At 42.3% G+C, this 14,728-nt stretch overlaps 1 protein-coding gene across 1 annotated transcript in view; it reads left to right on the forward strand.

Annotated features, from left to right (window-relative positions):
- Positions 1–14,728, forward strand: part of NIPAL2 (NIPA like domain containing 2) — a 51,502-nt gene that overhangs the window by 12,686 nt on the left and 24,088 nt on the right. The window contains exons 2-3 of the mRNA XM_074897630.1: positions 4,854–4,922; positions 8,048–8,219. Of these exons, the coding sequence (XP_074753731.1) occupies positions 4,854–4,922; positions 8,048–8,219 (241 nt within the window). The remainder of the gene's footprint in view (positions 1–4,853; positions 4,923–8,047; positions 8,220–14,728) is intronic.

Here is a 14,728-nt window from a genome sequence, read left to right on the forward strand (position 1 = left end):
CCTTTTAAAGCACTGCCAGGATGATGTGAAAAGGTGCTAGGGTAAATAGGCATCAGGTCCTGCATGAGTGCTTGAAGCAGGACTGTATGCAGGAATATGCCATACTGCTGTTCGTTTATTTTGAATAACAGTATGTTGCCACTTCACTTGGCAAATGGATGCCTACTGACCAACCGTTTGAACCTCCCTTCCCCATGCCTGGGCTTGTGTGAGAGTCTCACGCCACAGGGATGGGGTATGTCAGGCTAGTGCTGAAGGTGCCTTGCTTGAGACAAATTTACCACTTCTTGAACTCATCCCCTCCCCTATATAGGCCACTGTCACCGCTGGCAAAATGTGTGGGGTCACCATTTTAAAACCCTTGCTGTGGCTTGTGAATTTTAATCTGCCTTTACTGTTAAACGTTGGCAGGTGGCTTATAAAGAACATAATGCTAATGGAGTATATTTTGGGAGGGTTATTTCAAAGCTGGAACAGTGCCTTGCCAGTCTTACAAATAGTTGTTTTAATGCAAATGAGGCAGTGAGGGAACAGGAGACCAGAGGAAGGAATTTCTCAAGCCAGCTTTGCCACCAGGGAAAATGTTGGCAGATCCACAGCCTCAGTCCATGGTCTATGTGCTCAGGCACTATCTAGAAAAGACTGCAAAGCTGGCAAGTGACTTTCATGGTTTGTTCCAAAACGTATTAAAGTGAAGGAAATAAAATGTCCGTGGTGGTTTTTACTTTATGGAAAACTTAAGGGCAGGATGTTTCTGTAACAAGCCTCATGCATTTGGTAGCACTGTAAGAATGGATCAACGATTTGCAATATATAGGGTCTGACAAAGTGACCTATGTGTTCAGACAGATCTATTGGTCATGAAGGGACTTGCATTTTATTCCAATAGTTTTGAATATCTAAAGCTTTTTCCTGTAGAAGTCCTTAGTTGACTGAAGTAGCACCATGGCTCTAAAGTTGTGTCTGCAACTGAATTCCCTCATGGAGGTTTGTCTCAAAACTTATGTGTGGGAAGTTCTGCAGTGCTGCAGATGATATCACAACTGGAAACTCTGTGTTCAAAGAATATAATGTTCATTACTTATAAAATTGGCTGTTCCAACAGTCCTCTAGCCTCTGAAGGATGTTGAATAGCAGACACAGCACAAATAATGAAGCCCTTTTACATGACAAGATGGGAACGGAAGGGTCGTGGTGGCCTTCAGGTCAACATAGCAACCATTTTGGTTTGATAGGGTCATCTGTTTTCTGTCACAGGTCATCTTTCATTCATGCATGGTTTTACTAGCCTGACTTAGAGTATCCTGTTATTTTTCTCTCCTGCTTTGAGCGCTGCTTTATGTGATAGCTCTTGTGCATTAGAAATTGCCTGCTGATTTAAGATGCACTCTGATTTGTGAAGTCTGCAGTCTAATTTTCCTCTTTACTGGATTTTTGTTCCTTGTTGTTTTCTTTAATATTGGCATGTCTGCTTATGAATCTGTACCAGACAGTTTTGCCATGCTATAGCTGCATGGTGTAACTGTACTTTCATCTCATCTCCCTGAACGGATCCATGTGATATTTGACCTCCTTAGGGCATCATACTCTGCTTTTAATCTTTAGGGGTCTGTCCAGCCCTGGGTTTGGAAGTATGGTGCTATCACCATATTAACCAGAGCTCATTAACACATGTCAGTCTGGAGCAGGCAACGCAGTATATATGCCAACAGCAACGCTCAGGTGAAACATGTGGCCATTACAATAAAATGACCTGAGAAATGAGGGGAATTTTTGAGCCCAGACTGCCACCATGGATTTGCCTTGATCATACACACGCACTTTTTCCTTATGTGCAGACACCGGAGGTTGTTTGAGTTAGGCACAAGGGAGTGTCACCCCAACAGCTTTGCCTATGTTTGTCAGGGCCCTGAAGGCACCCACATTCCCTGACCACCCCAGGGGCTCTCCCACCCTGCCCACAGCCTGGAACCAATTTCATCCCTCTGGGGCCATCCACCTCCGCGCCAGCAATGCCACAGCGGGACAGGTCTGCAACTCCCCACAGCTCTGCCCTGCCCAGCTACAGGTCATGCTGAGCCAGGCCCACTCCAGGCCCATGTCCCAGCCCAACCACAGCTGAGGGAAATTCTGATCTCTGTATTTCATGGGGAAGCACTGAGACAAGGTGACACATATCTCAGTATTTCCCAGAAAATGAGAAGACCCAAGTTTTTGATTGATTTCCTGTTCTTAGCAATTTCTGAAACCTGTAAGAAGAGGATTGACTTTTGGGAGATACTTCCTGGTCAGACACAGGGTGGTCACCATGTTAGAAATCTTACATGTCCCACAAGGATATCTGAGCCAAGCTCACAGGTACCTAATGAAGCAACCACCATGATATGAAAGCAGTCACTGTTGTGGAGAGGACACCAGTGCAGCAGGGTGTTGGAAACTTCCTGCTGGAGTCCCTGTCCATGCAGTGTGTAAAGACATCAAGGGGGCACTCGATTCACAGTCTCTGGAGGCAGGTATCATCAGTGCCCATACAGGAATCTGATTTTGCACATTTTTTTGATGACAGATGGAACACGTAGCCTCATCCTCTGCCCGCCAGCTGCATGCAAGGTTTGCCTCCAGAGCTGGATGGAGACCCCTGCTTTGTGCTGGCTTGAGACAAACCGTGTTTCTTCACTGGGGTGCTGGTTGCCTCCTGAGTCCTGCACAGTGTGACCTCCAGCTGAAAGCTGGGAGTAAGGGGCTGCAAGGGGTTATCCAGAGATGCAGCCATAAGGGTAGGATCATCCACTGAATCAGAACAAACTGCAGAGAGACAGGGTTCTCTGCTGGGAGTAGTGTGGATGTATTACAATTACTGATGTGAAAGCAATAAAATGATGGGGTAAATGAGGTGGCAGTTTCTGTTTTCTATTCCCTGCTGTCTCCTTTTTCTTAAACCCTTCATGGTGAGGCTCACAAGGCCACTTCTCCACCCCCTCACAAGGGAGCATTTTGTCATTTAAAAAGAACAAGTCATTGGGAGCAGAAAACCAATTTTTATTTAACTGCTGTTTTATTGAAGCTGCTGTGTGTGCAGGATGATGAGGGGAGTGCAGTAACCCACCTGTGAAGTGGTCAAACTTTGCACAAGATCAGTGCTCAGGATTTGATGCTACAGCATCAATACATCAGGAAGGGACATCCATCCCCTCTGCTTCTGTGGGGCCCTGGGTGGGGACCATATGAAAGCATTTCCCCAGTGTGAAAGGAGGCTCCAAGGCTGCTTGTGTCCCTCTAACAGTGCCTGATCTCAGCAGAGACATCTGTGCCGAGGTGTGCTGTGAAATCTTGGCACACACTCCCCACTGCTCCCAGCAAGGGGTGTTCCCAGAGCATGGAAAATGCACCGTGCGTGAGATCCCAGGACACACTGCTGGAACATCCACTGGAGTTTACTGGTGTGCAAGATGTGAGGGACCTCCAATGGCCAGGCACCAGAGGGTATGGGCAAAACCCTTGAGTAATTCTTCTTGTACACAGGCTGTGGCACTGGTGCTGTAAAACTTAGCACAGAGGGTGTGTGAGCAAAGGGAGCCCTCTCACCTCCTACATTCCCTTCTCTGCATCCCCTTGTACCTGTTAGTCTTGTCTTAGTGACACCTGGCAGTCATCCAAGCATTTCACCCAGAGCAATTCTGTTGTCTGCTTCTCCTTCCAAGTCTGAGCCTCTGCAGAAATGCATGGGGTGGAGACAGTTGGGTTCAGCTGTGTCTCTTAAGTAAGATTATTATCATCCATTTGTAATAAGGCTGTTGCCTCTTCACACTTTTGGGGATGCTCTTTCCTAGCTCGGGTGCAATAATTCCCCCCTTTCCCCCCACCCTGAGCTTGCTGGATCACATATTGTTCTTATAAATGTTGAGGGACAACAGTCTGTGTTGCTGGTAGGCACTGCCTCTTCATAGGTGCCCAGGGACTTTCTTGGAGAAGAGTCATGAAAGCTGAGGCTGTAAGCATTGAGTTGGATGTTGATTTACAGCTTGCAAACTATAGTTGGATTATGTTACCATGACCTTGTTTATAAAAGCTCACTGAAGTTTGTCTTCTCTACAAGCTAGTGGGGCTCCTCACAGCAATATACCAATGCCCTTGAATGGATCTTGAATACACTTACAACAATGTACAAAGTGTGACAACATTGTGAAAGTAGACAGGGAGCTTTACCATGTACCTGTTATGTGAACTTGCTGAAATGGCATCTTTAAATGGCTGCTTTCCAAAGTAATGAATTCTCTTCAATGTTTTTAACTTCTCAGCTTCATAGAAAGTTTGAAAATCTTACTGAAAATTAAACAGGCTGATTAGAAAAGAATTTGATGAAACAACACAATACATTAAAGAAACTATCAGCAGACCTATGTTCCTGGCTGCCCTGTCAAAGAGTGGATATGTTAACACATAAGATAATTGTTTTCCAATATGAACTGTTTGATTGCTGCTGATTTTCCTTCTGGATTATGTAACAGAACAGGTCCATTCTTTTTAGAAAAGAAGAATACCCGTGTGTACTGTTCAACTGAGACATGTCTAGGCTTTTCTTTCATGAGATTTAAGAAGGTGTTCTACTGAAGGACAGCAAAACCACCTCCTGCACTAGGATGCCCTTTCCATTCCCAGTTGTTTATCGCTTAAGCCCTAGTCAACTATGCATAGATATTTTTTATCAGTTTACTCAGTGCAGCATGAACTCAGTGACTGAAAAATGCAATAATTTGGTTTTGATTGGGTTAGAACAGTCTATCAGAAAACCACCGTTATATTGTTCTTAAACTAATAAGAAATATTTTTGTATTTGTTTTGTGATCTTACAGACTGAGCTCTTGGGAGTTTTACTGGCTGCTGCTTCAAATTTTCTGATTAGTGTGTCTTTGAATATACAGGTATGAAATTATTTCTCTTTATTCAGAGTTGTTTATACTTAGCAAGTAACATGTTACAATTTGGTTTTATGGTGAATTTCAAAATATAAATTTTTTTGCATTTAATAAACATTCCCTCTCTTTAACTGTAGTTTAACAGTGGCCTGCTGTAGTTGTTGGCAGTATGATAGCTCTCAACCTATTCTGTGCGGTGATTCTTATATGGGAACAGAAGAAAAATTTGTAACTCCTCCTCCTCCTCGTAATGTGCCATAAGAGAATACCAGCTGTGACCTGCTTGTGGTCCCACTGGACACATCATGTGAACCTGTCTCAGAATGTCCAAACCTAAAATGGAATTGACCACAAGGTCTTAGGCACTGCTTAATGAAGCAATTAATGTAATTAAACGCATAGAGACATAAAGTTTTTTGCAATATTTGGCCCTAGAACAACTTTGACTAATTTAGTTTTCCTTCTCCAACTAGGAAAAAATAATCTGAGTAAGTGTTATTTTAAATTTTAAAACCAATGGGAGGTGCTGACCTTACAGCTATTGCAAAGGGTTGTAGGATGAGATTTATAAAATCCTTTCTGTATTACTAATTAGAATGCATACTCAGTAGAAAGTTAAATAATTCACTATAATCTGTATCAGGTAGTCTTCATGGTATTTTTAGGTTTTCTAACAAAAGTTTTTAAAGCGCAGAAGACATTGTTGTGCAAGTTGTCCAGAAAAAGTATTTTTACTAGCTTGTATTTTATAAATTGTATATGCCTCATATAAAACTACTTCTTGCTTTTTCTGTAAAGGATGAAATAGAAAGCTATGGAATACGAAATCTTCTATTCATAATAACCCATTTTATTAATGCTGGAAGGTTCTTCAATGATCCCGTTCTATTTTAAGTATCTCTATTTGGAGAATCCCATAGAAAGAAATCTGTTTAGCCAGAGATGGCAGGCAGGTTGAGATGACTGTTGCCTCTCCAGTACAACTTCCTGCTGACAGTGACAGGACTAGGACAGGCTCTGTTTCAGTGGAAAAACTCTTGTTGGTGAAGTGGAAATTCAATCTAGCCCATAATAATGAGGTTGTTCAGACTTCATATCTTTGTCTACTGAGGGTGCTGAGTGCCAAAGTGGATGCTTTGCCAGGGGATGTACTAAGGCATGCAGGCAGACATCTATTGACTTGTAATCATTTACAGAAATTACTGGATATCTTCCAGCTGTTTAGGAAAATGCTGTTTAGGAAAACCCAATAGCTCTGCATTACCATTTGACAGACAGTTTCAACTGAAATTTTTATATATCCTTTAAAATAGTTTTTTCACCATTTAGTAACAATATCTTATAAATATGAATAACGACTTTCCCTAGATCTCAACATTTATTTTCACACTCATATTAAATGGACAGGCCAAATGTTATTATTCTCTCTTCCTTTTCCACCATGTAGTCAGTTCTCCTTCCTTTCTTCCCTCTAGCTGGTTGGCAGCCAAAGAACAGCCCACCATTTGCAATGTATTTCAGCTGGATTATAAACAGCCTCCACCTAAATACCATCCACACATTCTATTATGCAAAGGCGGCAGACATCTGGAGAAAGAAGGCTGTAGGGGAGCCGCTGAGCTCACGCTCACCCACCCACCATTGCACATCTTTTCAATCACGTTGTGCCCTCAAGAGTTATTCCTACAAGAGTCTGGGGAGAAACCAGAGCTCAGGATTCATTTAAGAACTTGTCCTATTTGGTTTTCAGGAGAAACTTGGATTCTTGATTCAAATATTATTTAATATTCATTTCAATTAGATCTTTATTGGGCTTTGTTTGTTTTTTTATAAGAATAGAACATGCAAAATCCTGGATGTTACTGTGAATTCCTGGCCTGTGTTTCATGGAAGTTTGATTTCCTTATGCTCTTTTCTCCTTGGAGGGCTAAACTTCTTCCTAGGATTTCATTCCCTGAACATGTTCCACAGCATGAAGCTGCAACAACGTGCTACATTGTCTCAACAAGAGGAGCAACTGAGAGTATGGTGTATCATCACAGATATTACTTGTTGGCCCCTACAGTGTAGCACAGCCTACAGAGTAGAATGGGAATACGAGGAAAATTGTTTACAGCTTCCTTGGGGCTATGCACAGGCACTTCCAAAATCAAATATCAAATGAAGGAGAAAAAAAATGTGGTTTACCACCATTTATGCTACAATAACCATATCATTTGGTTTCCAACTTTTCTGACCCATGTGCAGAGAAGCTGGTGAGGAATCTGAGAAAGGAAAGGATATTCTGCAGAACTAACATTGCATCCTTCCCAATATTACATCTTCCTGATGGACACTGCTTGGACTCTGTTTCAGAAGACCACTGTGATCAAAGTCAAATTATCTTGGTATATACAGGTTCTTGCTCTACAGGCAGAGAGAAAAAAAATTACAACATGTGTCAATGATATTTTCTGCATGTAACAAGAAGCATTGATGAAATATTACTTGAGTATATATTATACCTGTTTATAGAGATATAGCTGGTTTTCTTTATGAAAATAATGCTTTACCTGAGATCTTCTTCTAAGGTTGAACAGGAGATTGTAGCCAAATCCCAAATTCTACCTAATTAATTTAGAGTCCCCCCTACAGCAGACGTGATTAAGTGCTGCCTTTTTCATTTTAAAATTGCATTTCTGGCAAGCATATGTATCATGGAGCAGGGACACCATTGTCTGGTCCCATTCTTCCAAGTTGTTGCCATAGTTCTGATTCCATCTCATCTCCTGCCTTTGAGTGTTTTCAGATTCACAGCACAACTGCCAAGCTTTGTTTTGAGAGAAGAACAGAGGTATGCAATGATAGCTAGGAAGCACTAGGTAGTATTCACTTAATATTTTTCACATTTATTCAGAGATCTAATTTGTTAGTCATTTCCACCATGTCTAAGAAAGCACACATCTGAAGCAGCACTGAACTAACACAGAGCATGTGCCTGCAACAACAAGCCAAAAGTAACGTTCAAAAAGAAAACCTTGATGCACCTGGAATTTGAAGTTGACAGCCCCCTTAATTATTCCACTTTTGTCAGACATAAGAACAATGGAAGTCTTTATTTTCATGCCTGTTCTTTATAATTAATTTTCTAGAAATGTGCTCATCTCCGACTGGCTTGTCAAATGGAGCCAAAGCCCTACTACATGAGCAAGCTATGGTGGTGCGGGATTACCCTTCTGGGCCTTGGAGAGGTGGGCAATTTCACAGCCTACGGATTTGCACCCATTGTCCTTGTCGCTCCACTGGGATGTGTATCAGTCATCGGTGAGATAGTTCGCCATTTCTTGCTTGGGTACATACTTTAATCCAACACTTGTTTGTGACTAGAGGAATAATACTGCAGGAGCTGCAGCAGGAACATGAGGGGAAAATGTTAATGTTGTGGTTTGAAAAAAAAAAAAAATATTACATGAGCTGACAGTTTAACACAAACCTGCTACCTAACTCAGAGACTCTTCTAATATCTTTCTTTTTCCATAGTTTTGTCTTTTGTGTCTGTGCTCTGCTAGTTCCTGCCAGTTGGTCACTCTGCTGTACCAGTGTTGCCAGCTCTACAAGCCCCTGAAGTGGGGGGCTGCTGGCATCCCGCTAACTGCACAGATCTGTGGTCTGATCCTGAGTACTGGGAAATCCTGAGTAATCCGAGAAATTACAGGCCTGTCATCTTGACTTCGGTGCCCGGAAAGCTGATGGAGCAGCTCATCCTAAACACCATCATGCAACACATGAGGGACAAGGCCCAGTCAGCATGGGTTTATGAAAGGCAGGTCCTGCTTGACAAACCTGATCTCCTTCTACGACAGAGCAACCTGCTTATTGGATAAGGGAAAGGCTTGTGGATGTAATTTACCTTGACTTTAGCAAGGCTTTTGACACCGTTTCCCACAGCATTCTCCTGGCAAAATTGGCTGCTCGAGGTTTGGACAATCGCACACTTTGCTGGGTAAAAAACTGGCTGGACAACCGGGACCAGAGAGTTGTGGTGAACGGAGTTAAATCCAGCTGGCAGCCAGTCATGAGTGGTGTCCCCTAGGGCTCGGTTTTGGGGCCACTCCTGTTTAACATCTTTATTGATGATCTAGACGAGGGGATCGAGTGCACCCTCAGTCAGTTTGCAGATGACACCCAGTTGGGTGGGAGTGTTGATCTGCTCGAGGGCAGGGAGGCTCTGCAGAGAGACCTGGACAGGCTGGAGCCATGGGCTGAGGCCAACTGGAGGAGTTTCAATAAGGCCAAATGCTGGGGGCTGCCCTTGGGCCACAACAACCCCCAGCAGCGCTACAGGCTTGGGGAGGAGTGGCTGGAGAGCTGCCAGTCAGAGAGGGACCTGGGGTGTTGATTGACAGCCGGCTGAACAGGAGCCAGCAGTGTGCCCAGGGGGCCAAGAAGGCCAAGGGCATCCTGGCTTGTGTCAGCAATAGCGTGGCCAGCAGGGACAGGGAAGGGATCTGACCCCTGTACTCGGCACTGGTGAGGCTGCACCTCGATTCCTGTGTTCAGTTTTGGGCCCCTCACTACAAAAAGGACATTGAATGACTCGAGCGTGTCCAGAGAAGGGCAACGGAGCTGGTGCAGGGTCTGGAGCACAGGTCGTACGGGGAGCGGCTGAGGGAACTGGAGGTGTTTAGTCAGGAGAAGAGGAGGCTGAGGGGAGACCTCATCGCCCTCTACAGCTGCCTGAGAGGAGGTTGCAGAGAGCTGGGGATGAGTCTCTTTAACCAAGTAACAAGAGATAGGACAAGAGGGAATGGCCTCAAGTTGCGCCAGGGAAAGTTCAGACTAGATATTAGGAAGCATTTCTTTCCAGAACAGGTTGTTAGGGGTTGGAATGGGCTGCCCAGGGAGGTGGTGGAGCCCCCATCCCTGGAGGTGTTTAAGAGTAGGGTCGATTTAGAGCTTAAGGATATGCTGTAGGTGGGAACTGTGCTAGGCGAATGGTTGGACTAGATGATCTCCAGGGTCCTTTCCAACCTAGATGATTCTGTGACCTACAACGTGTTTTCTATGTTGCCATCACACCAAGCAGTTTCTGCTGCCTGTCCCCTGCCCAGCTACTGTGATTCATGTTGACATGAGCAAACTTGCTTGATTCTGCAGTGGGTGACATATAGGGACTATAAATTTCCTGAAATGTTTAGTTCATTTATGGACACTATCGAAGTTGTTAATTTGTGTCTTTATGTGCAGATTAATTGGACTTTAGCAGAAGTCCTATCCTTAGGACTCATTTGATATAATCTTACTCTTTACATCATATGTCTTTTTGTAATTAAGGCATTGACAGCTATGTCTGTTTCTTCGATAAAGAAACATACATTTTAAAACATGTTACCCTGCTGTGCTAATGCAAAGCAGAGTGGACAAGGCAACATTGTACAGAGGCTATGAAAACAGGAATACAGGGTGCAGCTGTATCCCTTAATCGAGTTGCATCATATCCACAGCTGAGACACCCAAAGCTATCACAGCAGCTCTGCGTACACTGGTTCATTCGCTTGCTATTGACAAGTGATACCATTTAATGGTCTGTCTCTAGCTACCCGTTTCATGCTTGGAAGTGACATTGCAGTGAGTGATTCTGCATGGGAAGGTAGAAAAGATTAATTATCTTCCTGGTGGACAGCCCAGCTGTGGTGGAAGCAGGCAGCCAACCATATGTGGGTGCAATTTAGCAAAGAGATAGTGGGGGAAGGAAACTGCAGGCGATTTACTGTAACCTTTAATGTTAAACTATTGCAGAATTTTGGAGAATGAGATACAAAGTCACGGTAGTTCACTGTTGTAGGAAAGATTTCTCAAAGAAAGGAATGAGATATTACCTGACATGAAAATGTAAATTAATATGACATATCCCAGTGTGATTTGGAGTTATATCTTTAACAGTTGTAGACATTTCCAGATGTCTCTGAACATAAAGGGGCATTGACCAATCTAATTTGTTGCTCAAATGAAATAAAATGCAAATATATAAAACTAGAAAGAAGTAAAAAGCAGTGGGAAGAGAAAAAATTCCATTGGTTATTAAACTGCTACAAAGAAGAGGTCACATTTAGAGCTGATTTTTATCTGGGCAAATTCCTTCTTCTTTACCTTTGCAGTATGCAAAAAAATGTTGCATCTGTTTCCTGCATTTTCCATCTCCCCTTACTTATAACAAATACCAAGAAACCATTTTCCTAACATATCTTACCAAAATTCTCATCCACGGTTTGGTTTTTTTTTTAACTGAACCAAAATGCTTATCCTGGAAGACCCCAGAAAGGATGTTAATATCTTATATTCCATTCCCATATATCATCTGACAGTATCCATTTCATAGCCCAAACAATAGAGATATCTGAAATTTTATTTAGTCTAGCAAACATTCCCTTAAGGAAGGGAAAGTAAAAATTATGTAGACAGCCAATTACAATAACAACTTCCCAGAAACACTTCCTACCACTAGATATTTTCCCGTCTTCTGAAATTAAAGCCAGAGGGAGTGCGAGAGCACCCTTTTAATTTTAGAAGAGTTCATCACTTAGGGCATCATCTGCTAACAGCTGGGCAAAGGATAGTTTTGGCAACAGGTCTTCCAATTTTAAAGATCAATAAATATTTTTCTTATTAATTTGTGACCTGTTTTAGGTGGTGGATGGTGGACTTTGCACAGTCTGGTTGGCAGTTGTTTTGAGGTATTGTTGAATGTGTGTCTTTCATAAATTAATTTTTTAAATTAAGGAATTAAGTACTTGCTAACAAACTTCAAATGTGTATCTGAACCCTAAGTCCACCATTCTCATAATAATTTTTTTCCAAATTTAGTATCAGCACATCCCACGTGGTAGGAGCTGACTCTCACTGACATTGAGTACTTGGTACCTATGCTGTACTGAGGGGAAACGTGTTTTGCAGTATGCCCATTCATCTCGGGGATTCTCTGAAGATCTCTGTCACTCTGGGTCTGCATGGAATGTTTCCTTTGCATGGAAACCAGGGTTTTGGAGGAGGATATGGCAGACTGGAGTCTCTCCCCAGAACAGATTTGGGCTGTACCCATCATATATCTCCAGACCTTTGAGACAAGAAGCATCCTGGGTCTTAAAATAGATGGAGCCAACATCTATTATGCTCTGCTACCACATTTAACTGCATCCAACTGAATTTTGCACTTAACCTGGTATCAATTAAACAGGGAAAAGTTTGTGCCTTATTCTATTGAGCTGGGTGCTTCTGATGGCTGGTTTTAGAAAGAATCCAGCACCACAGACCATGAATTGGCATGACACCAGTAGATTTTAAATTTTTTTCTTAGAATTAAGCTACAAAGACTCTATTTTTCTGCTTGCACAGTGGAAGTATTTCTGTGTGTGGTTGCAATGATGCAAGCTCTACATCTGTTCAGGGTTTTAAATAGTTGGAGAAGACAGCAGTTGTTTTCTTCAAGAGGAGAAATTGGTAAATTTTTAATTTAAAAGTGGAGGAGTAATACATGTTTGATGTGATCATTAAAAAGCTTTTTATACTTAAAAATTAAAAATCATATTTTACATGTAGCTTGGGTAATTTTAGGCTGCTGTAGTCTTTAGCTCATTGTCTTGCTTTTGCCTACAGAAATAACTTGGGGGTGGGGATGAGGAGAGGCCAGTAGTATAAGAGATCATTTCTTCTGCAGTTTTCATCATTCTGTAGAGAGTTGTTTTACACTTAACTCACTGAGACTGACATTGTGGAGATCCCTGTGCGTTTTTATATGCTCCTTCTAAATAGCTGTGGGGCAAAATGTTGCTTTAGGCTTTGAAAATTGATATCCCTGATGGTGCTTTACAAAAAGCATTCTCAGATACTCTAGTAGAAATGGATTTCTCCTACTCACTGTAATGTAACATCTTTGTGACCCAAGAACTTGGGATTTTGAGAGCTCTGTTACTAATGAGAACTGGAAAATATTCACCAGACTGTTCTCTGAAATACTTCATTTGTACTTGACTAGAAGATGTAACAAAAGGATTTTCAGGGTTCTTCCTTCTCTCTGCAGTGGGTGTATCCTATAATCCAGTTTCTAGAATTAAGCTCACCTTAATGGTCTCTCTTTTGAGCAATTTCTCTGATATTTGGCTTGCTTTTTTATCAGGATATTGGCTTTAGGGATGGGGAAAAATGTTTCATGTTTTGTCCACCACTTTTCCAATACTAATATTTAATCATGTTAGAATTGTTACACGTTCACTGTGCAGGATAGCTATCAAGAGGTCATGCACCGACTGAATAAATTCTGTAGTATCTTTCTTTGTATTCAGTGCACCATTAATATCTATCATATAAACTAACAATAGGTTTGAGTAGTCAATTAGCTGTGATGAATTTTTTCCCGGGTGTCTTGGGCAGAGCTAACTCTGTTTGACTCTGGTTATGCATGCAGGTATTTTTAAGTTTCTCCAAATTTGTGTTAATCCTCCCTGACACAGAGCTCTGGCTGTGAAGGTGACCCTGGTGCCACCAAGTATAAATGCATCCATCCTCCTCATACCTGGATCCTGTCCCCTGTCTACCCCAAAATGACTCACAGTAGGTCAGCAGACTGGTTCTCCTCAAGCTCCTGCCTTCACCTTAAGCAAGACAGTATATCTCAGATGTACTTGATAAGATCCTTGATAAGATCAAGGAGGTTTTAAGCTAATAGTCTCAGGGCAAGTTGATTCTCAGGCGTCAGTTGTCTATATGCAGACCCCACTGTGGTGCTACAGGCACACAAAACCAGCTGTGATTTATCTGTCAGGGCCTGCAGAGTGCACATGGACTTGCCTGTCCTTGTGCTTTGTGCACAGGCATTAGTGGCCTGTCCTTCTGTCCCCCCTAGTAGCCCTTTGCATGAGAGAGAGGGATTTTGGTGTACTCCAGGACTGTGAGCACGACTCCTTTCTCCAAACCAGGTCCTTTCCTTCCGAATGTGCTTAATAAAAATGCTCAGGCATGTTTTAAAACCATTTTTTCACGCTATCCTTCAGCTAAACCACATACCTCTCATGACTGGCAACCTCATCAGTTCAGCCTTTTTTCTTGTCCCCCTCTTAGTATGTGGCCTCTGGATCCCCTGTGGAAGACCTGCTCCCCATTCTCTATCCCCTCAACTTTCTGCTTATTTGAGCTGCAGTGATCAAATATGCTACCTGCCTCATCATCTCTCCAGATCTTCCAGACTGTGTGGCAGACTACAATAGCTTGAGTTTAGGGATGGATTAAAGCATCTCCAAGTGCTTCTGTACTGGGATGGTCCTAAATCTCTTTGCCTTGGAAGGTGGACTGAGGATCAGTCTGCACAACATAGATTTAGTGCACAGATTCAGTGCAAAAGCAACTGGGTGAGCTTAAACTGCTTCATTAGATGGAGGCAGACCCTTAAGTTGCATAAAACAGAGTAAATGCTTGGTCTCAATGAGAAATGTTTTTCTTGTTGCACAGACTTGGAGAGGTGCAAATGTTTGAATCATGGCTAGTACTCCTTTGGTATTTCATCCAGACCGCCAGTGAAATGGGTACAAAAGCATTCTGCAAAATGGGCTGTTTTAAATGCCTTTACATGGCCAAATCAATTAAGCTTAACAGAACAAACATTTGAGGCAAATATTAAATTCTGTGGTTTTATAGGAAAACTGTTGGACAAGACAGAAGCAGTAAAAGCAATCTATGCATTTATGAGGAGAGCATTAATCTATTTAAAATAGTACATGAAGCTCATCAATTGAGAAGAGGAAAAGGAAAGATACGCTAATATTTGAAGTTACGAACAGTTA

This window comes from Athene noctua, chromosome 2, assembly GCF_965140245.1.
Source record: "Athene noctua chromosome 2, bAthNoc1.hap1.1, whole genome shotgun sequence".
Classification (NCBI taxonomy): Eukaryota; Metazoa; Chordata; class Aves; order Strigiformes; family Strigidae; genus Athene; species Athene noctua.